Source organism: Mesoplodon mirus, assembly GCF_964341445.2.
Source record: "Mesoplodon mirus genome assembly, chromosome: 5".
NCBI classification, from domain to species: Eukaryota; Metazoa; Chordata; class Mammalia; order Artiodactyla; family Ziphiidae; genus Mesoplodon; species Mesoplodon mirus.
Window position 1 is genome coordinate 152,731,502 of NC_138980.1, and position 25,538 is coordinate 152,757,039.

The following is a 25,538-nucleotide window of genomic DNA, read 5'->3' on the forward strand; positions in this document are numbered from 1 at the left end:
TGCTATACAGTAGGCCATCCTACTGTTGGTTATCCATTTAAAATACAGCAGTGTGTACATGTCAATTTCAAACTGGGGCGGGGCGGGGGGCGGGAAGTGTGGGGGGGTGGGATAGCTAGGGAGTTCGGGATTGTCACTGACTATTAACATTGAGATTTTTATTTCTAGTCTTTCAGCATTATTACCAATGCCTTAATGAACATTTTTTGCACATATATGTTGCTGAATTTGTGTGATGATTTTCTTAGACTAAATTCCTAGAATTGGGAATGCTACATTAAAGACATCCGCTTTTTATGACTCGATGTCCGCTACCAGTTGTTCCCCCACATTTTGAATCTTTTTGCATTCCCACAGACATCATATTAGAGCATGCCTGCTTGTCTGCATCCTTGCCAGGACTGGGTATTGTCTATCTCTCTTAGTTTTGTGATTTCAATCTGCTGGCCCCCAAATTATAGCGTTGTTGTTTTATATTTCTGTGATTACTTGTTTAAATTATCATTTTTATTCTTTTCTGAACTATTTATGTACTTTGTAAATTTTCTCTCATGTTGAAATTCATCTTTTTCCTCATTAGTTCACTAGAGCTTTCTGTATAGTATGGTTATCACTTCTGTTTGCTACAAATACTTTTCCAAGTTTAAATTTAAACTTTGTGGTGTTTCTTTCATACCACCGATTTTCATTTTTATATAATAGAATCTCTTGATATTTTTCTTCATGAGTTTTTGGTTTTGTTATCATGCTTAAATCTTTCATCCATCTGGAATTATTTTGTACTAAGGTATGAGGGAATCTAACTTAATTTTATTCCAGATTTTTTAAAACTTCCCCAGGACTCTGTCAGAGAGCCAGTTTGTGCTGTCTGCTTTTTCAGTAGGGATTGAGAACGTTCTGTCTGGGAAGCTACTTGAAGATAACAGTGCTAGAATTAGAAAGGCAAATCAGGATAGACTCTAGGTGACTTACTTGATTAATAGTTCACTATTTTTGCATAGCATGTAATTTGTTGACAGCATTTTTAATAATAATGGGCCTCATTGTGATTTGAATATTAGATTAACAGTATCCCAACACTAAGATATTACTACTGCTACTCAAATAAGAAAAATACTGATAAGAAAATGAATAGCAAATTAAATGAATATAAGAGAGGGAGGTGGGTCCATCAGCAAACCTTTGAACACCTGTCATATGCAAGAGATGCTGTGAAATGATAGTGGAGCTGTGCATTAGAAGATTTGGGTTCTTTAGCAGTTTGCTACTAAATAAAAGTATGAGAAATTAAGTTTTCTCCAACTCTTAAGATGCTTTCAAAAGTATACATATAAAGCAAAGAAGATGTTTAACACATATATGTATATCTAATAATATCTAATATCTAATAAGCTGCTTTTTAAAATTTTATTTATTTTTGGCTGTGTTGGGTCTTTGTTGCTGCATGTGGGCTTTCTCTAGTTGTGGCAAGCGGGGGCTACTCTTTGTTCCGGTGCGCGGGCTTTTCTTGTTGTGGAGCACGGGCTCTAGGTGCGTGGGCTTCAGTAGTTGCAGCATGCAGGCTCAGTAGTTGTGGCGTGCAGGCTTCTAGGGCATGCGGACTTCAGTAATTGAGACGCACGGTCTCAGTAGTTGTGGCTCACGGGCTCTAGAGTGCAGGCTCAGTAGTTGTGGTACACGGGCTTAGTTGCTCCGCAGCATGTGGGACCTTCCCGGACCAGGGATCGAACCTATGTTCCCTGCATTGGCAGGCGGATTCTTAACCACTGCGGCACTGGGAAAGTCCCCTCTAATAAGCTTCTAATTGACAAGGGCAAGCACAAAAATAAGTCTTTGTAAGATTTTTAATCTCTAAGTTTCTTAAAATAACTTAAAAATTTGCATCTGTATGAGGCAGAATAAATAACATGGATCCTATAAAAGAGCTGGGAAAGCTCCCATCTTCTGATGTTCTAAGGCAGAAGGGGCATGGAGGTTATGGGTAAAGATAAACCAGCTTTATTTAAAAAAATAAACAAGACTGATGAAATTTTTTCTAGCTGAAAAGTTTCTAGTTTCTAGAAAGCAAGCTAACATTGTCCTCAAGTGTATTTTAGCTGGAGAAAAATGCAGAAGACAGTTTGTGGGAGCTTAGGGGAACTCCCCTGGCACACAATGAAGAAGTATACTATGAAGTCGTGAAAAAACTGTGTTTAATCTTTTCATTTGTAATTATGGCTGTTACTGTCTTTAGCTGGAAATATTAGATATGACTTGTGTTTTGAAGAATAGCCCACTGCTATTTAGATAAAATGTTAATTATGTGTACTTCTCAGGGAGGGAAGCATTTTAATAGATGAGTGTTGCCTTAATAAAGTACTCTCATGTTTAATAATTTTAAGTTACTGCGTTGTGACATCTTGGAACATTTGAAGGATCCGTGTTCTTGGCAGCCTCTGCTCTGTGTGGTTGCCCTGCCACCTTGAACTTGTCCCTCCTGGCACTGAATCAGCTTGTTACTCCTCATTTGCTCCTTCTTTTTTAAAAGCAGTTTCCCACTTAAACTTCTCGTGTAAAGCATCCTCCACTGTCCTTACGTATCTGTGTAACTGTTGACTGCTGCATATTTCAGGCTTTAATCCACATGTTCTATTTCCTGTGTGACCCTAAACATTGTACGTAAATCCAGTGTAGAGCGCTGTGATCAGCACATTTTCAGTAAGTTTAGTAAAAACTTATTTTTAAGTTCCAAGACTAATTTATGTTACGTATAATTTATATTAGTCTGCTTTGCCATTTTTGTTCTTCAGCACATTCAGCCAGCCTCCCTCTGTCAGCTCCCGCAGTTGTGCTGGACGTGACTTTACTTAATGGTCCTTGAACTTCCTGGGACAGCACTAGGATAGATATGGGGCCTGAGAGCCTGTGACTCTGGATTTCTTTTAACTTACCTTCACCTTACTGTCATTTGAGGAGAGCACAGGCAAGAAAGAGCCCTTCCTACCAGAAAGCCTGAATTTCATAGAACAGAACAGGCTCATACCTTGTGTGTTTTCCACTGATCCCCACATTTTTCATTAACATACTCATTCCTTCTAGGTAGGAAGACTTGAAGATTTTGAAGAATATCTTACTCTTGCGGCTACCTTTTTTTTTGTTTTTTTTTTAAGTTTACCAGTTTCTCCCTGTGAGAGGCTCTATCCTTGAGCATGGTTTTTCTCTTTACCTTTTGTACTACAGCTTCAGAGCCTGCTTCCCTGCCAGCCTTCTTTCTCAGGAATTGACGGTACCCTCACCAGCATCAAAAGACCACCAGTGGTCTTTTCTCAGCCTTCCTCTCTGAACTCTGTTTTCTTGGGCCTGGACGACAACCCATTTCTTTTGATCTCAGCGATCCCAGATTTTCTCTGGTTTCCTTCTGCTTCTACGTCATTCCCTCTCGGGATTCTTGGCTGGGGTCTCTGGCTCCTTGAAGGTGTGACTGTGTCACTAGCTCTCAAACAAGCTTCGGCTGTTTTGTGTTGGTGTGTTATGTTCATTTCTTGAGCTGCACTCAGCGAGTCCTCTTGAGACTGTGTGTATGCTCTGATTGGTCCCCATTCTCACTGTCTGCACCTCGCCTCTCCATTGATGGTCTTTTTTTCCCCAGTACTTAGTCATCCATGGCCATACTCCCACATCTCTTCACAATTGTCCCTGGTTCCTTTTGCCTTTTTTCCTGCTTTCTGAGCTAGTGACTTGAAGAAATCCTAGATGTTTTCATGTCTTGTTATTACTAATCCTTCATTTCTTTGATCCAGTCATTTCTTTGAAATGCCCATTAGATTTTGTCCTTTATTTTCCATATATGGCGTCCTGAGTCACATCCTTATTACTATAGCCAGGCTTTCTCCAGCTGTCTCCTGCTGGGTCACCTTCTCTCTTTCTCAATCACCTGCAGACCTGTTGCACACCACTGCAAACTAGCCTTTCTGAAGGACTTCCCAGATCCTGCCAAGTACTTCTTAGAACCTTGTTGGCTTCCTCAACTCAATGCTTTGCTCACTACCATGGTCTTGCTGCTGTTTACTGCTGCCTATGCCAGTAGTAGCTCATTGCATCCTCAAGTGGGTAACTTTCCCTAGCATGCAGGCTGTGACTGGAGATGAGTGGGGAAGGGTGCAGAGAAAACAGATGGAAAGGTTTACCAAGGCCAGCTGTCCATAATCTATACAAAGGGAGCTTTTTTACTTCTCTCCAATGTCATCTGCTTGGAGATTCAGACCCAATGACACTGGAGTGTTGTGGGAACTCAGTTACTGTTTGTATTAGAAGATGTATTATGGATTTGAAACAGCAGGCAGGTAAATAATTTTCTCAGATTTGGCTGATGAGCAACTGGGAGCTGCTTATACAAATAAATACATATATTTATTCTCTTTTTTCAGTAGGAGGTGCAAGAATTTACTTTAATCCTTAATTGTTTTTTGATCAAGAAGTAGAGTTTAAAATTAGTTGATTAATGGGATTATAATATGAAAAATAGTTACTCATTTGACTAAGTTTTATCTTTTGTTTCCTTTTTTTAAGCCTTAATTCCAGATGCTCCAGAGATCTTGGATTTGTCTGCTGATTTCTCAACTTCTACATTACACCTAAAGTGGAATGACAAGGGTTCTGTTTTTCCACATCACTCAGATGTCATCTGGGAAATCAAAGTTCTACGTAAAAAGAATATGGAAATCGTAAAATTAGTAAGTTTGAACAAAAATAGTTTTTTTCCTGTGCCATTAAAGAAACTGAATACTTTTTTTAAATTTTAAAGTGGCAACAGTGAACCTTTAGATTATTAAAGAAGTAAATCAGATATCCTTTGGGGGTTCATTAAAAACTGTATGCTATGCCAAAAAAAACCCACTAAATTAGTGAAATAATGTGTAACCATTATAGGAAGTTTAGGAAATTAAGGGCGGATTAATCCATGATTCTGCCACTTGAACATAGTAAACAATATCTTTGTGTATTCATGTCTAACCTTTTTTATATGCATGTTTTTACATAAATGAAATAAAAAATATACATATAGTTTAATTTACATATTACTATAAATTATCTAACATTATAGACATAAAAATAAATGTTTTGCAACACATTTAGCCATAGTAATTGTTGAGAATCTGTAAGTATAAATCTATAAGTTTGTATAAATCTATAAGTTTGAATAAATCTGTAAGTTTGAACTTATCTGAATCCAAAATAACATTCTTATATTTAATAGTACATGGTTTTTTTCTCTAATTTTTAAAATCTTGTTTATGAATAGTTTCCTAATGATCCATCTTTAGTTTGTTATTCATCTAAGGAATAGTGAGAAATAGCAGTGAAAAGTATTGACAGCTAGTACATGGGAATTCCCTCTTTCATCCTTTTACTCTTTTCCTCTTTAATGCACTTGAAATATGCCTAGTTATAGACTTAAGAATTAGAAGACAATGATTTTACAGTTTATTTGCCTAAGTACGTAGGTAAAATAGTAAAGATAATAAATAGGATTATCCTGTATTTCATAGTCACTGTATCAGTTTTCCTTTTTGACAGCCTATGTATTACATCCTGAAACAATAGCAGCCATAATTGTAGTTATCTTGTATCCAATGCTTCTGGCATTCCCCTTCCCGGCACTATTGTGAAAGCTCTCTATATGTTAATAGTTTGCATCTTCACAGCAGGCCCCTGGGGGAGGCTCTATTAGCATCACCCCCATTTTACAGATGAAGATAGAGAGTCACAGGAAGACATTAAGTGGAGGAGCCAGGAATCAAACCCAGACAGTTGATTCCAGAGTGTGTGCTCTTCCTTAACCAGTACGATCTGTATTGTATTACATAATCAGTATACTTATTCTCATCTAAGATGCCCTCCCTTTCCTTTTCACCTATGCAAATCGAATACACATTTCAAGACCCAGGTCAAATCCTATCCCTTATTTTAAAGCCCATTCTAATTACCTCAATGTAAAAATGCTCTCTCTTTTCTTGAGTTTTAATGGCAATTCTTGTGTGTCAGTCTGATTTGCAACTAACTTTGATATAGCTCTACCATTGTTGTCTTAAAACTATTACTTATTTAAAATTGTATTGTGTAGCTATTTTTATGGCCTAACATTTTATATTCTACGTTACTACTTACTGGCTTAGGACGACTTCTCAAAACCTCCTTTTTCTTATTTGTAAAATGGTGCTAATATTTGCTGTAGTAAATGATATGATATTTATAAAGCTACTAAACAGCTATTAGTTGTTATTACTTCCTTTGGGAGCTAGATGGTTTGTTTGTTTTTTTAACTGACTTAGGGATGCTAGAGTAAGAGGGATACTCTTTGACATGTAAGTGAAATCAAACATAAATGAATGGAAATATTATTCTAAGGTCATGTAACTCATTGCCACAAGATGTGTAACAAGACAGCAATGGCAAGATAGTAATTCCCTACTTTTTGGAATATGATCTTTGGGGAAAAATCTTTCTGTGGGGAAAAATAGCAAGAGGCAAGAAAAATAGAGCTAGAACAAATTAATTTTAAAAAGTTACTCCTGTCCATAGTAAAATATGACATTTTTATTTATAATTATATTATTAGTATTAGTATTTAAGGTAGATTTGCTTATAAGTTATAATGCTATTATTTTGTAATAGCTTAAAGGTCATTAAAGATCATGAAACACTATAAATGTGAGTTTCATTTATAAGTTTAATTTATAGTGTTTCATTTATAACTTGACATTTTCTGCCCGCAGCCTCACAAGCAGCTATGGAAGCTTTGCACTGCGCAAGCCAGGATGTGAATGATGCCTGGGAGTTATGCAGCCCTCTCTCCTCCTCTCATTTTTCTCTCTTGTAAACAATGAATTCTTTTAGCTGATTCTTTTATTATTTGTCTCCATGTTTCCAGATAACACACTTATGTTGCTATTTTTATTATTATTATTATTTTAGTTTTTTGAGCAATGTTTTATTAACTTCCCACAATGGAAAATGAGAATTTAGTCCTGCCTCACTTCCCAGCCAAGGGACACGCACTCGCGTGTACGTGCACTCACATGCATGTGCATGCACGTGCGCGCTCTCTCTCTCTCCACTTATTTTTTTCCAATATCATTATGTTATAATTTTTGGTAGACCAGTATTCATTATTTGGATTACAGTTATGTAAACACTATTTATAACTGAACCAAGTAGTGTTTACTATTCTTACTTTTCCTTTATTTTGTACATCTTCTTGTATTGTCTTGTACTTTTAGTTTTTATTTGTCTGCTTTATTAATTCAATCCTAAATTCTTTCTAGGTTATGTAAATCTGTCGAAATTTTCAAACAAACATCAGTTTTGTCTTTCTGAATACATCTCTCTGAGGGCCTTCTGACTTACTTCCTGACCCTTTTCATATAAGAGCTCATGTGGATGCTGCCAATATTTGTATAGCACAAAGTGTGGCAAATAGCTGAGTATTCTGAGGTTTCTCAGGAGCTCCAGCAGCCTCCACTCCCAGTAGCCAACCCTTGGTTTGAAGAGATTAATACCTGGGTATACCTGTAACTCATTCAAGACAAACCTCTATGTTTTTCAACACATTTGTTAGGAAGCTATGGTTCATCCTCCTCCAGAGGATTCCTTTTATAGTTGTCTTATGATGGATCTTCTTTTTCCTGAATTCCTTGTTTCCTCATTTTGGTGGAAGCATAAATTCTAGTAGTTATTTGCTATTTTTTGTAGATACTCTCTGCTAACTGCAGTGGTAGCTTACAGATACATTTTACTTAAAAAAAGTTAAATTAGTTGCCAGGAAAATTTAATAGACTGTCAATTCCAAATATTGAGAAGATGCAGAAGGATTGGAAGTTTCATACCCTTCTGGTGGGAATGTAAAATGCTACTTGATTAATACATTGAGATACTACATTTCCGAAGATGTCTGTTCTACATTCACTCGTGATTGCTAGTTTAGCTGGGTAAAAGATCCTAGGTTGGGAAATTTTCTCAAAATTTTGAAGGCATTGTTCCATTTGCTTCTCATTGTGGATCTATCTTCATCTGTTGTGCTGGACACTCATTAGGCCCCTTTCAGTCTGAAAACACATGCCTGTCAGCTTGGGAAATTTTCTTATTTTATGTCTTTGATTTCCTCATCTCTTTTTTCTCCTAACTTCTATTCTTTAGAAATTGTACCTTTCTGACCTTTCCTCTAATTATCTTATCATTCTTACATTCCGTCAGTATTTTGCTCTATTTTCTGAGCAATTTTTCCTGAACTTTATCTTGCACTTTTGAATTTCTATTAATATAATTTTTAATATACAAGAGATCCCTTGTCTTAGTCCTTTTTTTAAAAAAAATTTATCATGTTCTTATTTCATGGATGCATTATCTCTTATCTTTGAGGATATCAGTGATTTAAAATTTTTTTTCTTTCTGTGCATTCTGTTTTTTCACATTGCTTTTTTTTTATTATTATTTTGATCTTTGACTTTCACATTTGAACTTTTTCTCCACTTTCTGGTCATCCTGGTTGCTGCTCATATTTAAGTGAGTGGTTCTTGAAAAATAAAACAAGTCTAATTGGAACTTTTGTTTGCCTGGGTGGGACTTGTTGCCTGGGGCATCACTGTATGTAATAAGGATGGGCTGTCAAGCTGGAAAAATTTTAATATTATTTTAGGTTTTTACCTTGACCTGTTCATGTGCTCCTTAGAAAAGTTTGCTTAGACTCTTACCTGGTGAGTATGTACCTGGCCATCAGTATCCTGGGGGCTGAGTAGGGAAGAAGGCAGGAGTGCCCCAGCCTTTAGAATGCATAGTTAGTTACCATTGCCCATCTGCTTTCCAGTGTCCAGAATCTTACCGGTATTGTTTCTTCAATTTTTTGCCCTTGTGCATCTGTGCCTTTTTAAAAAAAAAAAAAATCTTGTACTTTTGTTCTAGAGGAATTTCATGAAGTAAAGAGAAGGAAGTACATTTATTTAATCTGTTGTCTTTAACCAGAAGTCCCAAGGTCTCTTTTAGTATATCCTCATATATTTGGTTGAAATCTTGCCCATTTTCCACAATTGAAATTAAGCTTTCTATATTATTATAGGTTGCATATTTAAAAATAAAATTTGAAATATATGACACTTATATAAAAAAAATCCAGTCTAAAATAATAGTTTATTTTGTTGAAATGCTCTCCTCTCTTTGACTTTAACGCTTGGAGATAAAAAAGCATTAACTGTTTTTTCTCCATGAAAAATGGGACCATTTTAGGCAATGATGTATTTTCTCATGAACTGTATTGAATGTTTTGGAATATTAACATCTCGTGTAATGATGAAGTAGGCCCTAAAGTTGAAGAAGTAGACATAAATGAATCATAATTATTGTAACTACAACTCTCCTTTTATGCCTTATAGAAAACAGATAGTTTTACAAAAGAACAAAGCTTTGATTTACTTAGCTGGTAATTGTATACAGTCTGTTGTGTTTTTTTAACCCTAAAGGAAAGCAGGACATAGTACTTGGAAATAGAATTTTGTGTTTGTGTTCATTTTGTAGGTGACCCACAACACAACTCTGAATGGCAGAGATACAATTCATCACTGGAGCTGGACTTCAGACATGCCCTTGGAGTGTGCCACTCACTATGTGGGAATTAGATGCTACATTGATGATCCTCAGTTCTCTGGTCGCAAAGAATGGAGCGACTGGAGCCCACTGAAGAACATCTCTTGTAAGTGCATATTTAAAGAATTTTCGTTTCAGATGAATTAGATTACTCTTGCTTAAGGGTAGGGTTTAGCTCACGGTTTTAGTTCTCTGAACCCCATTTGGATGCATGAGGGTCACCTGGGGATCTTCCAAGTCTTCCACCCCAGAACATTTTGATTCAAAAACTCTGAGATAGGCTTCAGGAATCTGTATTTTTAAAGAACATACTGAGTGATTAGATAAACATCCAGGTTTAAAAATCACTTCGAATAGACATTGGAAGAACATTTAAAAATTTTATGTAGACGGTAATGAGATCAAGTCCATGTTTTTAAAATATAGCTCCCAATTTCTTGCCCATAGAGCAGGCCACTGTGAGCTGCAGTTACTGCAGAGAACACGGGAATCCGCAAGTATAGGACTTACCTGGCAGTCTAGTGCTTAAGACTCCGAGCTTGCAATGAAGGGGGCACAAGTTCGACCCCTGGTTGGGGAGCTAAGATCCCACATGCCATGTGGTGTGGACAAAAAAATAAAATTAAATTAACAGTGTGACTCTGCAAGTATATCAAACATCATCTGTACATTGAATAAAACTCATGCAGGTATAATGTTTGCAGTGTGAGAGAGGGCCTAGAAAATTGTTGACAATAAAATAAAGTGCTTTAAAAGGCTGGTAATCATTGTAGATTATTCACTCTAGTGACAATGTGGAGAAATGGATCAGAGGGAGGAAGGACTGGAAGCAGGCAGATTAATACGGAGAATCTTGTAGTTCAGCAAAAGACAGTGAAGGTATAAAATAGGACACCTGGGTTTAAAAATGAAAAGAGGGAAGAAGTATGAAAACACTGAAGAGACCGAATTAGAATTAGTGACTATGCTTTTGGTAGGGGAGAAATACAGCCAAAGATGACTATTAGTTTGGGCAGCTGGGTAGCTGGTGATGCTGTCCAATGAGACAGAAACTATATGAACAAACTAGGTGGGAAAGATAAATTTCGATTTTAATGTGTTGAGCTTGAGGTAGCTGTGAAGTGCCTGGGAGCAATTTCTCATTGTCAGTTGGGAATACAAATTCGGCATCCAGGTGATTAGTTCGAACTGGAGATATACAGTTGACCCTTGAACAACTGGGGGTTAAGGGCTCCGAGCCTCCATGTAGTGGAAAATCCACACATAATTTATAGTTAGCCCTCCATACCCGTGGAACCTCTGTATCTGTGGTTCCATATCCAAGAATTCAACCGACGGCAAATCCTGTAGTACTGTAGTATTTACTATTGAAAAAACTCCACACATAAGTGAACCCATGCAGTTCAAACCCGTGTTGTTCAAGGGTCAACTGTGTATTTGAGAATCATTAACATACGTGATGTGAAAATTTTTAAATCTTGGAGGTTAACATAACTCAAGGAAAGGGGCATGAAGACCAAGGACACATCTCTTAGAAGCTTGTATGAGGAGGGGAGGATGGAAGAAAATGAGGCCAGCAAAGCAAACAGCAGCCGGAGGGTTAAGAGTAGCAAAAGTAAGTAGTCTACACCCCAAGAGAGAAGGGAGTTGGAGAAGGAAGACTTTAGGCAACATACCAGATGCTGTGGAAGTTGAAGGAAAGATTACTAAGACGTGGCCATTGGATTGAGCAGTTAGGCCATGGAGCCATTTTAGTAAAGTGGCCAGAGTAGAAGCCAGATTGCAGTAGATTAAAGAGTGAGTAGGTAGGAAGGAGACTAGAGATAATATTTTTAAATTGGCTATTTAGGAAAATAAAAACAAAGGGGTGGCTTTAACCTACAGAGTTGGGATTTTTTTAGAAAGCGCTTTTTAGGATGTGGAGTATTTAACCATGCATGTAAGCTGATGGAAAGTAGGATATCTGATCTAAATACATAGAATAATTTCAGAGGAATGGAATTATTTAATGTGTACCTTTTTCTTGGTGTGGATTTTTCACATGTGGATAAACCCACTTAATTTGAATGTTTAGATTTCTTAGATATTAATCTGTGATCTTACATGGTGACCTGCAGTCCCCTTTACTCCCCCACCATCACCCCGTCATAAGTAAATAAAACCACACACATTTTTATTTCTTGTGTATGTCTGGCTCCTTTGAAACCTGGGGGGCATACCTTATCTTTGGGCCACCATAATTACAAAGTACCTAACAGTGTGTTTTATGTACACTGGGCTAATCTATGTAAAAGACTTTTAAAGTATTTATAATTCCTTTTGCTCTTTCTAGGGTCTCCTGATTCTCAGACTAAGGTTTTTCCTCAAGACAGAGTGCTACTTGTAGGCTCAGATATAACAGTATGTTGTGTGACTCAAGAAAAAGTGTTATCAGCACAGATTGGCAGTACATATTGTCCCCTTATCCATCTTGATGGGAAAAATGTTGCAATCAAGATCCGTAATATTTCTGCTTCTGAAAGTAGTGGAACAAATGTGGTTTTCTCCGTAGAAGATAACATGTTTGGAACAGTTATTTTTGCAGGATGTAAGTATATAATTATTTTTTTTAAGAAAAGAGTTCCTATTGATATGTTTTGATCCTCTTTGAAAGCCTTAATGCTTTTTTGGGGGGATGATTTTATTTATTTCTTATTTTTTTATTCTTTGATACAAATGACATATGAGGGTACCAGCATATTTGCTTGTTTTAAGGTAAGTTCTAAGCTTGTTTTCTACATACCTGTGTATCTATATAATTTGTAGCTTTTGTAATAAGATTTGAAACATTCATCTGCTAATTTTTAGTTTAAATTCTTAGTTAACAGCTTTGTTGAGTCAAGGGCAGGTAGTATATAATATTTCTTATTCCTACCTCATTTAGGAATTTTTTCATATAAATTAATTTCCCACCTAATTAAAGCATACCTTTTTTTTAAGTACCTGAATTAAAGAAATTGTAATGATTTTACACAAAATCTTTCAAAAGCATAACCTACGCTTCTCTGATGAGAGGAGGGTGGCTGCAGGACATGGTGGGAGGAAGAGCCCCCCTCACTGTGTTCTGTGTCTGATGTACTCTCCGTAATGCAGGGGCATCTTTTAACATGGTCACTTCTACATTCCATAATGTTTCCAAAAGTTGTTGTGGGTGGACTGCCCTACCTATATGGCTTGTGTTGTGCATCCACAGAGACTTTTTTTTCTTTTCTTTTTTTTTTTTTTTTTGCGGTACGCGGGCCTCTCACTGTTGTGGCCTCTCCCATTGCGGAGCACAGGCTCCGGACGCGCAGGCTCAGCGGCCATGGCTCACAGGCCCAGCCGCTCCACGGCATGTGGGATCTTCCCGGACTGGGGCACGAACCCGTGTCCCCTGCATCGGCAGGTGGACTCTCAACCACTGCGCCACCAGGGAAGCCCCACAGATACTTTCGTATTTAGAGTTTTTCTGTCCCCTCCCCTGTGGTAACTGTAATGTTATAGTGCACTGATGGCTTTGCCTCCAGCAGTGCTTCCCTTCCTGCTCACATTCGGAACTTAACGTTTCTAGTGGTCCGAAGGTCTCATGAATAAAGTGTGTGAAATGTAGTGAATGGATTTTGTCATTTTCTTTTGCTCACTCCGTGATTTTTCTTATGATTGTCAGTTATGCTGTGGATCAGCCGCTTTCAGTCACTTTTTTACTTCCATAGGAATTTATGATAAATTACATTCAGTTGCTGATAGATTCCCAAAGGAAGGGGATTAGGTGCCCTTCTCAGCTTGATGGCTGTAACCTTACTCTCTTTTTGCCTTCCAGTAAGGCATTTTGGAATTCAAGTGAGAGTGAGGATATATTTGAATTTAAATTTTAGAAATTAAAAAATTTAAATTTTCTTTCCTAAATGGAATTTTAGGAAGTGATGTGCAACATTCCTCACAAATGATCATGGAGTCTAAGTAAAGAACCAGTGTAGTGAAACTCCTTGATAAGTGATATCAAAAAGTGAGATACTCACTTAAAAGAATGAAATAAAAAATTAAAACTTAAAAGATGAGATATTCACTGTTTTTATTGTTTCTAACAATGTTCTAATCTTTTGTCATAGTGCTAGAGCAAACCTATTTAGTTCATAATTTAGCTTTCATTTATAACATTTGGAGGTTGAAATATTGATCAATATTTGTCAATTCAGGAACAGCAGTAACATTTCACTTCAGAGGGAGCTCTTTAGAAACTTGCAGCAAGGGCAGACTGCGGTGTGAGTTAGGGATCAAGATATATATACTTTCCTTTCCCGTATGGGTAGCCTGTTATCCCATCATTTACTGAAAAGGCTGAAAATAATGTTAGAATCAGCTTGTCAGTTTTCCCCTACACACACACATACACATTCAAATGTGCCAGGATTGTGATTGATATTACATTAAATCTATCAATTTAGGAGGATTTTTATTCTTACAATATTGAGTCTTCCAAACCATGAACATGGTATAGCCTTCCATTTATTTAGATTTTCTTTGATTTATTTTAGTGATATGAGGTCTTTTATATCTTATGGTAAATTTATTCCTAGGTGTTTGATGTTTTCTGGTGCCATTAAAAATTGATGTTTTTAAATTGCGTTTCTATATACTGCTATATAGGAAGACAATTGATTTATACCGAGCTTTTACCTAGCTTCAGTTGATTCTTTTGTAAGTGAATTTCTTTGAAAAGAAAATCAGTATATTTCAAGTACTGCCCTCTGATATTTTTTTCTCCTTCAATTTTTCCTTCTACTTCTGTCTAGTTTGCTCCTGTTATTTGGATTTTAAGTATTTCAACTTAATATATCGGCCAGATCCTAAAATAATCAGCATTTTAAATATCCTCAAAATTTGGGGTATGTGAATTTAATAAAATGACCAAAAGTTTGTCCTTAAGTTTAAAACAGTTTTCACAATAAATATGTCAGTGTTAGTTTTATTATCCAGTTGGTAAACTTTCATATAAATACTCATTGCTGCTCTTAATGTTACCTAAGATATTTGAAGGATGTAATGCTAATCTCTGGGGAAAGTATGTGAAATTTTCTAAGTCTTTTTGATAAACTAAGGACTATTTTAAAAATTCAGGTTTTTAAAAATAAAGTGATCTTTTAGACTTTTTCAGTGAGTAGATAGTCATTTAACAAAACTTACTTCCATGGAAGATAGTTTGGATAAATATGACAGTAGGAAATATCAGTTTCTGTATATGCTTGGATAAGTAAGATTACAGAAATATCACTTTCTGTAATCAGTGTCAGACTGTAGAATTTTTATTTATCACTCTGTCTCACAAAACAAAAACAAAACAACTTTTTTTCTTTTTCTAGTCTTCCCCCTACAAAAGCAGAACAGTCTCATTAAAGAAGGAAAACAACAAAAGATCAGTAGTCACTTGGAATATAGGGATATGTAGAATCTTACCAAGAGTGACTTTGTAAATAATAGTCCTTATAACTTATTTAAGAACTCTGAAACTTGTACCATGGCTTATACTGACTTATGATTTGGTACTTCTTTTCAAATCACAGTATAAAAAGGATAGGTAATAATACTTTTAACCTGTAGATTTTTCTGATTTAACTAGTTGGACAAAGTTTCCTTTGAGAGATTTGATGGACTCTGAAATGGGATTTAAGGGAAAAACATGATAGTTGATCTCTTCAGGTTGCTATTGGGGAGTTTCCAAATGAGCTAATGGTCACTCTTAAGTCTATGTTAATCCATCACTCCTAATGTAATATGAACTCTGAAACAACATGCTATACAAAAAATGGTAATTCCTGCACCATTCGGAATGTAAGCAAATGATTTTTTAAGGAAATTGTCCAAAATGTAATTAACATTTATGAAACATAACGTTTTCAGAGAAAATGTACATAATCAAAGTAACTACCTTTCTTTCTTTTTTTTTATTAGATCCACCTGATATTCCTCAAAAACTGAACTGTGAGACATATGACTTAAAAGAGATTATATGCACTTGGAATCCAGGAAGACCGACGTTCTTGGTGGGCCCACGCAATACAAGTTACACTTTATTTGAAAGGTAAAGGTCTCTGGGAAAGGTTGTCAAACAGTGAGGAGTACCTTGGAAGGATATTAAATGACATAAGAAGATGCTCTGTTTCATTTATGAGAACAAATATAAAGCAAAATATGCTGTAGAAAATTGGGTATACTATAAATACTGCACTTTAAACACATGCAGACTCGATATCTTGTTGTCTTTTTTAAAAAGCCTCTAGAAGGAAGAACCCTCAAATATGAATAGAGACTGTCTCTGGGTAGTGGGCTTAATGGCTGATTTTTTTCTTCTGTTTTCTGCATTGTATATATTTTCTTCCCTGAATATGTAGTATATCTATAATTAGAAATACAAACTTTTTTAAAAAAACATTTATTAGAAATTTACCCGTTCATCTTTTCCTGCAATAAATCTCTTGCCATTTTGAAATTATTTTAATATTCCTTAATGTTCTCTTAATTCAGTTTTTCAGGAAAATATGTTAGATTTAAAAGAGTTGAGTTGTCCACAAATGAAAGCTATCAGTTGTTCTTTCAAATGCTTCCAAATCAAGAAATATACAATTTTACGTTGAATGCTCGAAATCCTCTGGGTCAATCAGAATCAACACTTTTAGTTAACATAACTGAAAAAGGTAAGCTGCTGCATAAACCAGTGTCTAATAACTTTAGAAGTGGTAAAATGTCTTGAGATTAATGATAAGTGCTTCTAGGGATTTCTTTTTACTGATTATTTCCTTTATAGTTACTTAATACTAATTTTGTAAATTTCATTTAAAAATCTTTATAATTTCAAGTTTCACTGTTTTATTAAATTCAAATAAAAATTTGAATTAATTGTTTCATAGAAATTGTAAGTGGCTTTATCTGATAGTTTTTGATTTCTGAAAATAGTTTTTTGCCCAATTTTTTTTTTTTTTTTTTTTTTTGTGGTACGCGGGCCTCTCCCTGTTGTGGCCTCTCCCGCGGTGGAGCACAGGCTCTGGATGCGCAGGCTCAGCGGCCATGGCTCATGGGCCTAGCCGCTCTGCAGCATGTGGGATCCTCCCAGACTGGGGCACGAACCCATGTCCCCTGCATCGGCGGGTGGACTCTCAACCACTACACCACCAGGGAAGCCCTGCCCAATTTTTAAAACCTTTTTATTTTGAAATAGTTGTAGACTCACAGGTGGTTGCAAAAATAATTACAGTCCTTCATCCGACTTTCTCAGTGGTAGCATGTTATGTAACTGTAGTACCATGTCCAAATTAGGCAGTTGACCCTGGTTCAACACTGAACCAGACTACTGACCTTGCTGTTTTCACCGTTTTTATATGCATTTAATTGTGTGTGTATGTGTGTGTGTGGTTCTGTGCAGTCAGATCCACGTACAGATTCACGCCACCCACCAATACAGTTCAGATACAGAGCTCTTCTGTCGCCCACAGGAACCGCCTCCCGCTGTCACTGTAGCAACACCACCCCCACCCCCATCAACACACATGGGCACGTGCTAGAATCTCTGTTCCTGGAAAACAGCTAGTCTGTTCCTCATCGCTATTGTTTTGTTATTTGGGGAATGGTGTGTAAATGGAGTTGTACACTATTTAACCTTTAGAGGTTGGCATTTTTTACTAAGGAAGATGTCCTTGAGATCCATCCAAGTATGTATCAGTAAATAGTTTGTTCCTTTTTACTGCTGATGATTTCTGAAATTTTACCAACCCTATTAATGTACAGCTCAAAATAGAAATAAAAGAGTCCTGTCTTTTTGGCACTCATTCCTGTGGTTATTCCATGTGTATCTACTGTGTGCCAGGCTCTGCAACACACAGAGCAGTGGCGTAGAGGCCTTCTCTTAGAGACAGTCAGGGGCGTAAGGGCTTAAACCAAATGCATTATAATACAGCCTGGCAAGTGATTAGTAGATGCTCCTGTTGCCTTACTTGTGAATATAAGTCACTTTTATCAATTATTCCTTCTCATCATCTTTGTTATGTCTTGATTTTTTTCCATAAGGTCATAAAAGCTACATCTTATACTTGCATGGCAGTTTTATATATGTTTTTCTGCCCTCTGCCATTTCAGCCATATCTTCCACGTGATTCTTTCCCATCACTCAATGTGGTATATGCACTATCACCAGTGTAATGTGCAGTTTGCTTCACTGTACCTTTGTTCTTGCCAAGACCCCAGCCTGAAATGATTTTCTGCAACTGTTTTGCCAGTTTCGTTCTGATTCATCCTTCAGAGCTCATCTTAAGTCCTATCTTCACTGTACATCTACACTTACATCTAAATTCCTGTAGCAGTGAATATCTGTACCATGCATTTAGGACTTAATGTATATACTCTTGTTGATTTTCCTTCTTTCTGTTTGTCAGTCCCCAAGTAAATGAGGGGCTCCTTAAAGGTAGAGACTGACTTACTACCTTTTAGTATTTCTGATGCCAACTGAGGAACCTTGAGTGTGAATGGTTCTTAAACAATGCTGGCCTGGTGTCAGGAGTAAAGGTGAGATTTGTATTCCACACAACAGTGGGTGGAACATTGTTGATCAGCACTGATGACATCTCTTCTTTTTTTTGTTTTCTTTGACTCTCATTTGTCATATTAGAAAAGAGCTTTTAAAGTAATCTTTGAAAATTGTATTTACAGTTCATCCCCATATTCCTACTTCAGTCAAAGTGAAGGATATCAGTTCAACAGCTGTTACACTTTCCTGGCATTTACCGGGCAGCTTTGCAAAGATTAAACTGTTATGTCAAATTGAAATTAATAAAACTAACTCAGTACATGAATTGGTGAGTAAGATTCTTCTATAAACTTCCTTTGAGGTTATTTTGGATAAAATACTTAGTTTTCAAAAAGAATTAAGTAAATTGGTATGCATAAGTGCTCAGATTACTTATTATAGAGATTTACTAAGAGTGAAGACATTATATATCAATATCATAACAGCATTATATTTAGCACTTAAAAACAATTATAATACCGGATATTATAGAACGTAAGTTTGACTTTTACTACTCAGAATATTTCCAGGTCTAGTATAGTACCTGGCAGGTAACTGGTGCTCAATAAATTTATGAATGAATTAGTAGTTTTTGCTGTAACCGTTGGTGTTAGTTAATGGACTAATTGGCACCAAAGAGAAGATGTGATTTTTAAAACTGCTAAGTGCAGCAATAGGAGCAAGTTATAATTGGGTGTTATAAGTCAAAACAGGGCTTTTTAGTACATTTTAAATACTTAGGTTGACTTTTATGCTGCACCATCTTGTAATTTGGAGTAGGTCCAAAATAAATGATGTACTTAAATAGTCACTTGGAAACTTACTGATAATTTCTAGAAAATCAGTCAACCTGCAAAACGTAACCCAGAAAGCTTCTTTGCAATAAGTAATTGGGAACTCAGAGACTTTCCTGAGGCATGCAAATTCTCAAATTTGTTTAGAATTGCTTCATCTTAATTTATTTAGTTTAAATATTGAATAGTCCACATGTTTAGCACCACACTAGAGGTTCTAAGTGCCATATAAAAAAAGATGCATAAGATGATGCCTGCCTCCACTCAGTTTCCAAATATCATCTGAATAATGTATTTAATCCTCAAGGTCATCTCAGATTACTAAGTTATATTAAGGTATATTGCATTACCATTAACCATTGACTGAATATCATCTTCTCTGTGTAATTAACTGACCATTATTACTTAGATCCAACATTTGGACTAAAAAGATACCTCAATTTTATTTATTGCTGTTGCAGAACAGAATTTCACTGATTTGGCATTTATATAAGAATTAAAATATAGTGGATGAACTGTCTTTGGTTTTATAGAGGTAAACTCTTACGACATTCAGTCAATTTATGTTACAAAATTGGGAGGCTTTCTTCTAAAAAAAGTACATGAGTGTATGTATGTATTCATATACCTGTGATATTATATATGTAATATATATGTTTGTTTCTAATAGCGGAATATCACAATGAGAGGAATAGAAAATTCAAGTTACCTTGCTGCTGTGGATAAGTTAAATCCATATACTATATATACTTTCCGGATTCGTTGTTGTACTGACCCCTTCTGGAAGTGGAGCAAGTGGAGCAATGGAAAACAGTATTTAACCACAGAAGCCAGTAAGTTAACTGAATGACTTACGGCTAATTGTTACTATGGATCCTGAAATTTTGTTTTTAAAAGAAAATGTCACCAAAGTGACTAAAAGCAGGAGAATGTTTAGATATATTGTGTAACTATTATAATATCTGCTAGTAAAATATCAGACAGACATTTTAAATGATGGTTTTTCAAGTTTTGTGATAATATGGAAAAATCCTTGGCATGTGTTATGTGAAAGGACTAGGCTACCCTATCCACAATATGATTGCAACTGTATCAAAATGATACATAGGAAACCAAACTTGAAACTGTAGTAAGATTATGGAGTGATTTTTCTCACACTCTTTCCTCCTATTCCTGGAGTTTTCATAACCTATTTAGAGTGTCTCTTTATTGAAAACAATTATTAATAAAGCTAATTTGGTGGAATTTTTATTTGTGACCTAGGCCTGAGAAATGGATGGGACTACAAGTTCTTGAACTTTAGTTTCTGTGGTACACCCAGGTCAATATATCTATAAAATCAGGTAACTGGTTTTCTAAGTATGATAATTTCTAAAGACAGAATGAGATACTATTCTTGATTAAGCAGGTGTCAGCTTTAAAACAAAGCAAAAAACTTAGAAATAGGTGTGATTTTCAGAAGTCATTCAACAAAAGATAGCAAAAGCTTTATTTGAACTATATAATACAGGGAATATAAAATTTCTTCCAAAAAATTTAACAAACAGTAAGATAAAAAATGACAGGTATTAACCCAGATTTTGTCTCTACATGAAGACTAGAAAGATGAGAGAGGATCCTTACAGTACATGTAAGAATTATTTGGATCATGCTTGAGTCCAGGGAGAGAGTGTATTAGTTATCTATTGCTATGACAAATTACCTCAGAACTCAGTGGCTTAAAACAGCAAACGTTTGTTATCTCACAGTGTCTGTGGATCAGAAATTCAGACAGCTTAGCTGAGGCTACAGTCAGGATGTGGGTAGGGGCTGCAGGCTTGATTGGGGCTAGAGGATTGGCTTTCAGGATGGTTCAGTCACATGCCTGTTGGCAGGAGGCCTCAGTTCCTCACCGTGCGGGCCTCTCCATAGGGCTACTGGAGTGTCCTCAACATGGCAACCAGCAACTCCCAGACTTAGTGATCAAAGAGAGAACAAGGCAGCCTCCACAATGTCTTTTATGTCCTAGCCTCAGAAGGGACATACATCACATCTGCCATACCCTACTTGTCACACAGGCCAACGCTGATACAGTGTGGGAGGGACCACACAAGGGCATGAATGTCAGGAAGCGAGACCAATATCCTTGGTCATTGTGGAGACTGGCTGCTTTTGCTTTCAGTTGATGAGCTGTTGGTGCCAAGAGGAAACATTTTATTTATGCCTCATTAAGATGAATTCATTTAACAAATACTTGTTGAGTATCCACCATGTGTCAGGAATTGTTCTAGTTACTAGGAATATAGCAGGGAATAAAACAGCAGTCTCTGCCCATGGAGTTTATAGGATAGTGGACTAGAAATGAGTTTTTAAAATATGTATATAATAGCGTATTGGATGGCAGTGAGTGCCACAGAAAAAAATAAAACCTAGAGAGAGGGCTAGGGAATGAAGGCCAGGCGGTTGAGGAGGGAGGTTGCAATTTTAAATAGAGTAGCTGGAAGAGACTTCACTAATAAGGTAACACTTGATCTGAGATATCAAGGAGGTGGTGAAGGAAGCTACGTAGTTAATTCAGAGGAGAAAAGTTCTAGGCAGAGGAAGAGAGGGCATAGGAAGTGCAGAAAGCCTGGGACAGGTGTCCTTGGCATGTCTGAGGAACAGCCAGGAAACCAGTGTGTAGCCAGAGCCAGCTTGAGTAAGGGGGAAGAGACGGATGTGAGATGGAGAGGCAGCCTTGGACCCATTTTTGAGGGACTTGAGGGTGATTTTAACCCATTGTAAGGGGCCTTGTGTTTTGTAGACATTTGGAGCTCAGCTTTTCCATTGCTCCATTTTCTAAGTGGAAGCCACTGACTTCTTCACATTTTTATTGAGAATTTCAAAAACCTAGACAAAAATTTCAAATACCACCATCCCACTTATTGATCTTATCAACTTCAAATACTAACTTTTAAATCTCTTTTATAGTTCCTTCAAAGGGACCAGATACTTGGAGAGAGTGGAGCTCTGACGGAAAAAATTTAATAATATATTGGAAGGTAAATATCTAATTCTTCCTTGAATATTTAAATAACTTTATTATGCTGAACTACTTAACTTACATATGGTACCTGGGTTATCAGGCAGCCAGGACTTCCCAGACTGGCTTAGCATATAGTATTGCTGAGAATGTAACCTGGCTTCTAAAAGCCCCAGATTCCACATCACTGCAGATGCACCACAGTCACTGTAGTGAGGATCTCTGTGTCAAGAGCTGAGCATTCTTTAGTTTGATTTTATGAGGCCTGTAAAGGACTAAGGATTTCATGAATTCCATCTCTCTCACTTTAGTCAGAAATGCAGCCAGAAACCACAAGTTAGAATCTCAAGTGTTTATGCTGCATTTTCAATTCAATGACTAGGAAACCAACTTTTTATATATATCATGTGTAATTTGTTGTCCCCTAAGTAAGTTGCATTATAATATGACAATTATAAAGTTTTACATAGTTTTCTAAAATTTTAGATAAAATATGAATTGCATTATGTTTACTAGCTTTTCCTTACCAGAGCAGATGTTTTTGTTGCTGTATTTTTTAATCTGATTTATGAACATGAAAACCATGAACAGTTGTCTTCTACACCAGATTCCATAGGAACAGTTAAAACCAGATTCTTTTAAACAGTGAATTTTGTTATTGAAATTTAAACTATTATTTTTATAAAAATTTGACATCTTTACAGCTTTAAGTAAAGTAAATCTTTGAAGTCTGTGAGCAAGTTGTATACACATTCCATTGCTTTGAGGTTGTCTGTATATGACTGTGCATCCCCTCTTACTCTTGATTAGCAAATCCCCTGGTTACTCTCAGTTGTCTGTCAGATTTCACAATAATATAGTAACAGTGATATAAATTACTTCAATGTGAGAAAGTTTAGAATATTGTTCAAACGAGATAAATGTTGAACCAAGGATTAAAAATATTGAAGCGATTTGGATTCTAACTTCAGTGACTAGTTGATGGTTCTGCCATATTTGGTTGGAAAATTAAGTTGTTTTGGACATGTTGAGTTTTTTAAACATGTGCCACAAGGATATCTGAGTATAGTTCAGTAGGAGGTGGTTTGATGTAAGGCTCTGGAGCTCGGGAGAGGTCTGAGCTAAAGACATAGCTGTGAGTAAGCATATAGATGGGATCACTCAGGGAGAGCACGCAGGGTAGAAAGAAGCCAAGAGTGGAACTGTAGGTGATGGCAGGATATAAAGGACCAGCAAAGGAGGAGGATCCAGCAGGGGAGATTGGGGAGGCCAGAGAGGCAGGAAGACCAGAAGAAAATAGCTTTTGTAGAAACCAGGGGAGGGGGATGTGTGAAGGAATGAATAGTATCAAATGAAACCCACAAGTCTTAGGATGGTAACATGTCCACTTTACCAGGCCATTGGAGAGCCATCAGGGACGTCTGTTGGAGCAGTGTCTGCAACAGAGTATTAATGTCAGTGTCAGTCTGAAGTAGAGGGTCCCATGCACTGCTATATAAATTGGAGCAATTATTTTAATAAGCAGTTTAGCTATATAAATAAAGAAGTTTGAATGTGAGGGATACCTTCAAGATGGCGGAGGAGTAAGATGTGGAGATCACCTTCCTCCCCACAAATACATCAGAAATACATCTACACATGGAACAACTCCTACAGAACACCTACTGAACACTGGCAGAAGACCTCAGACCTCCCAAAAGGCAAGAAACTCCCCACATACCTGGGTAGTGCAAAAGAAAAAGAAAAAACAGAGACAAAAGAATAGGGATGGGACCTGCACCTCTAGGAGGGAGCTGTGAAGGAGGAAAAGTTTCCACACGCTAGGAAGCCCCTTCACTGGCGGAGACGGTGGCGGGGGGGGAAGCTTCGGAGCCACAGAGGAGAGCGCAGCAACGGGTGCAGAGGACAAACCGGAGAGATTCCCACACAGAGGATCGGTGCCAAACAGCACTCACCAGCCTGCGAGGCTTGTCTGCTCCCCAGCCAGGGCAGGTGGGGGCTGGGAGCTGAGGCTTGGGCTTTGGAAGTCAGACCCCAGGGATAGGACTGGGGTTGGCTGCGTGAACACAGCCTGAAGGAGGCTAATACACCACAGCTAGCCAGGACGAAGTATGGGAAAAAGTCTGGAACCGCCTAACAGGCAAGAGACCATTGTTTCGGGGTCCATGAGGAGAGGGGATTCAGAGCACCGCCTAAACGAGCTCCAGAGACGGGCATGAGCCGCGGCTATCAGCGTGGACACCAGAGACGGGCATGAGACACTAAGGCTGCTGCTGCAGCCACCAGGAAGCCCGTGTGCAAGCACAGGTCACCATCCCCAGCTCCCCTCTCGGGAGCCTGTGCAGCCCGCCACTGCCAGGGTCCCGTGATCCAGGGACAACTTCCCCATGAGAACACACGGTGCACCTCAGGCTGGTGCAACGTCAGGCAGGCCTCTGCCACCACAGGCTTGCCCTGCATTCCGTACCCCTCCCTCCCCCCAGCCTGAGTGAGCCAGAGCCCCCTAATCAGCTGCTACTTTAACCTCGTCCTGTCTGAGCTAAGAACAGACGCCCTCAGGTGACCTACACGCAGAGGCGGGGCCAAATCCAAAGCTGAACCCCAGTAGCTGTGCGAAAAAGAAGACAAAGGGAAATCTTTCCCAGCAGCCTCAGGAGCAGCAAATTAAATCTCTACAGTCAACTTGATGTACCCTGCGTCTGTGGAATACCTGAATAGTCAACGAATCATTGCAAAGTTGAGGCAGTGGACTTCGGGAGGGAATGTAGACTTGGGCTTTGCTTTCTGCATCTAATTTGTTTCTGGTTTTATGTTTATTTTAGTTTAGTATTTAGAGTTTATTATCATTGGTAGATTTGTTATTGATTTGGTTGCTCTCTTCCTTTTTTTCTATATAGATATATTTTTTTTTCCTTTTTCTCTTTCTGTGAGTGTATGTGTATGCTTCTTTGTGTGAATTTGTCTGTATAGCTTTGCTTTTACCACTTCTCCTAGGGGTGTGTCTGTCCGTTTTTTTTTTGTTTTCTTTCTTTTTGTATAGTTTTTAGCACTTGTTATCATTGTTGGATTTTGTTTTTGGATTTGTTTGCTCCCTTCTTTCTTTCTTTATTTTTCCTTTATTATTTTTAGTTAATTATTTATTTTATTTATACATTTATTTATTTATTTTTGGCTGCATTGGGTCTTTCTTGCTGTGCGCGGGCTTTTCCCTAGTTGTGGCGAGCGGGGGCTACTCTTCGTTGCTGTGTGCAGGCTTCTCATTGCAGTGGCTTCTCTTTTTGCGGAGCACAGGCTCTAGGCATGCAGGCTTTGGTAGCTGTGGCTCGCAGGCTCTGGAGTGCAGGTTCAGAAGTTGTGGCACACGGGCTAAGTTGCTCCATGGCATGTGGGATCTTCCCAGACCAGGGCTCGAACCTGTGTCCCCTGCATTGGCACATGGATTATCAAGCACTGCACCACCAGGGAAGCCCAATTTTTGTTATTTTTAATAATTTTTTTATTTTGTATTTTAATAACTTTATTTGTTATATTTTTTTTTCCTTTTTTTTCTCCCTTT

The 25,538-nt window shown here is 37.4% G+C and overlaps 1 protein-coding gene across 2 annotated transcripts in view; it reads left to right on the top strand.

Annotated features, from left to right (window-relative positions):
* LIFR (LIF receptor subunit alpha) overlaps window positions 1-25,538 on the top strand; it is a 91,068-nt gene that overhangs the window by 38,077 nt on the left and 27,453 nt on the right. For both annotated transcript variants that reach the window (XM_082621432.1, XM_082621431.1), the window contains 8 exons: window positions 4,549-4,712; window positions 9,547-9,721; window positions 11,948-12,202; window positions 15,583-15,712; window positions 16,156-16,325; window positions 18,331-18,476; window positions 19,652-19,814; window positions 21,931-22,001. In XM_082621432.1, coding sequence (XP_082477558.1) covers window positions 4,549-4,712; window positions 9,547-9,721; window positions 11,948-12,202; window positions 15,583-15,712; window positions 16,156-16,325; window positions 18,331-18,476; window positions 19,652-19,814; window positions 21,931-22,001 — 1,274 coding nt within the window. The remainder of the gene's footprint in view (window positions 1-4,548; window positions 4,713-9,546; window positions 9,722-11,947; window positions 12,203-15,582; window positions 15,713-16,155; window positions 16,326-18,330; window positions 18,477-19,651; window positions 19,815-21,930; window positions 22,002-25,538) is intronic.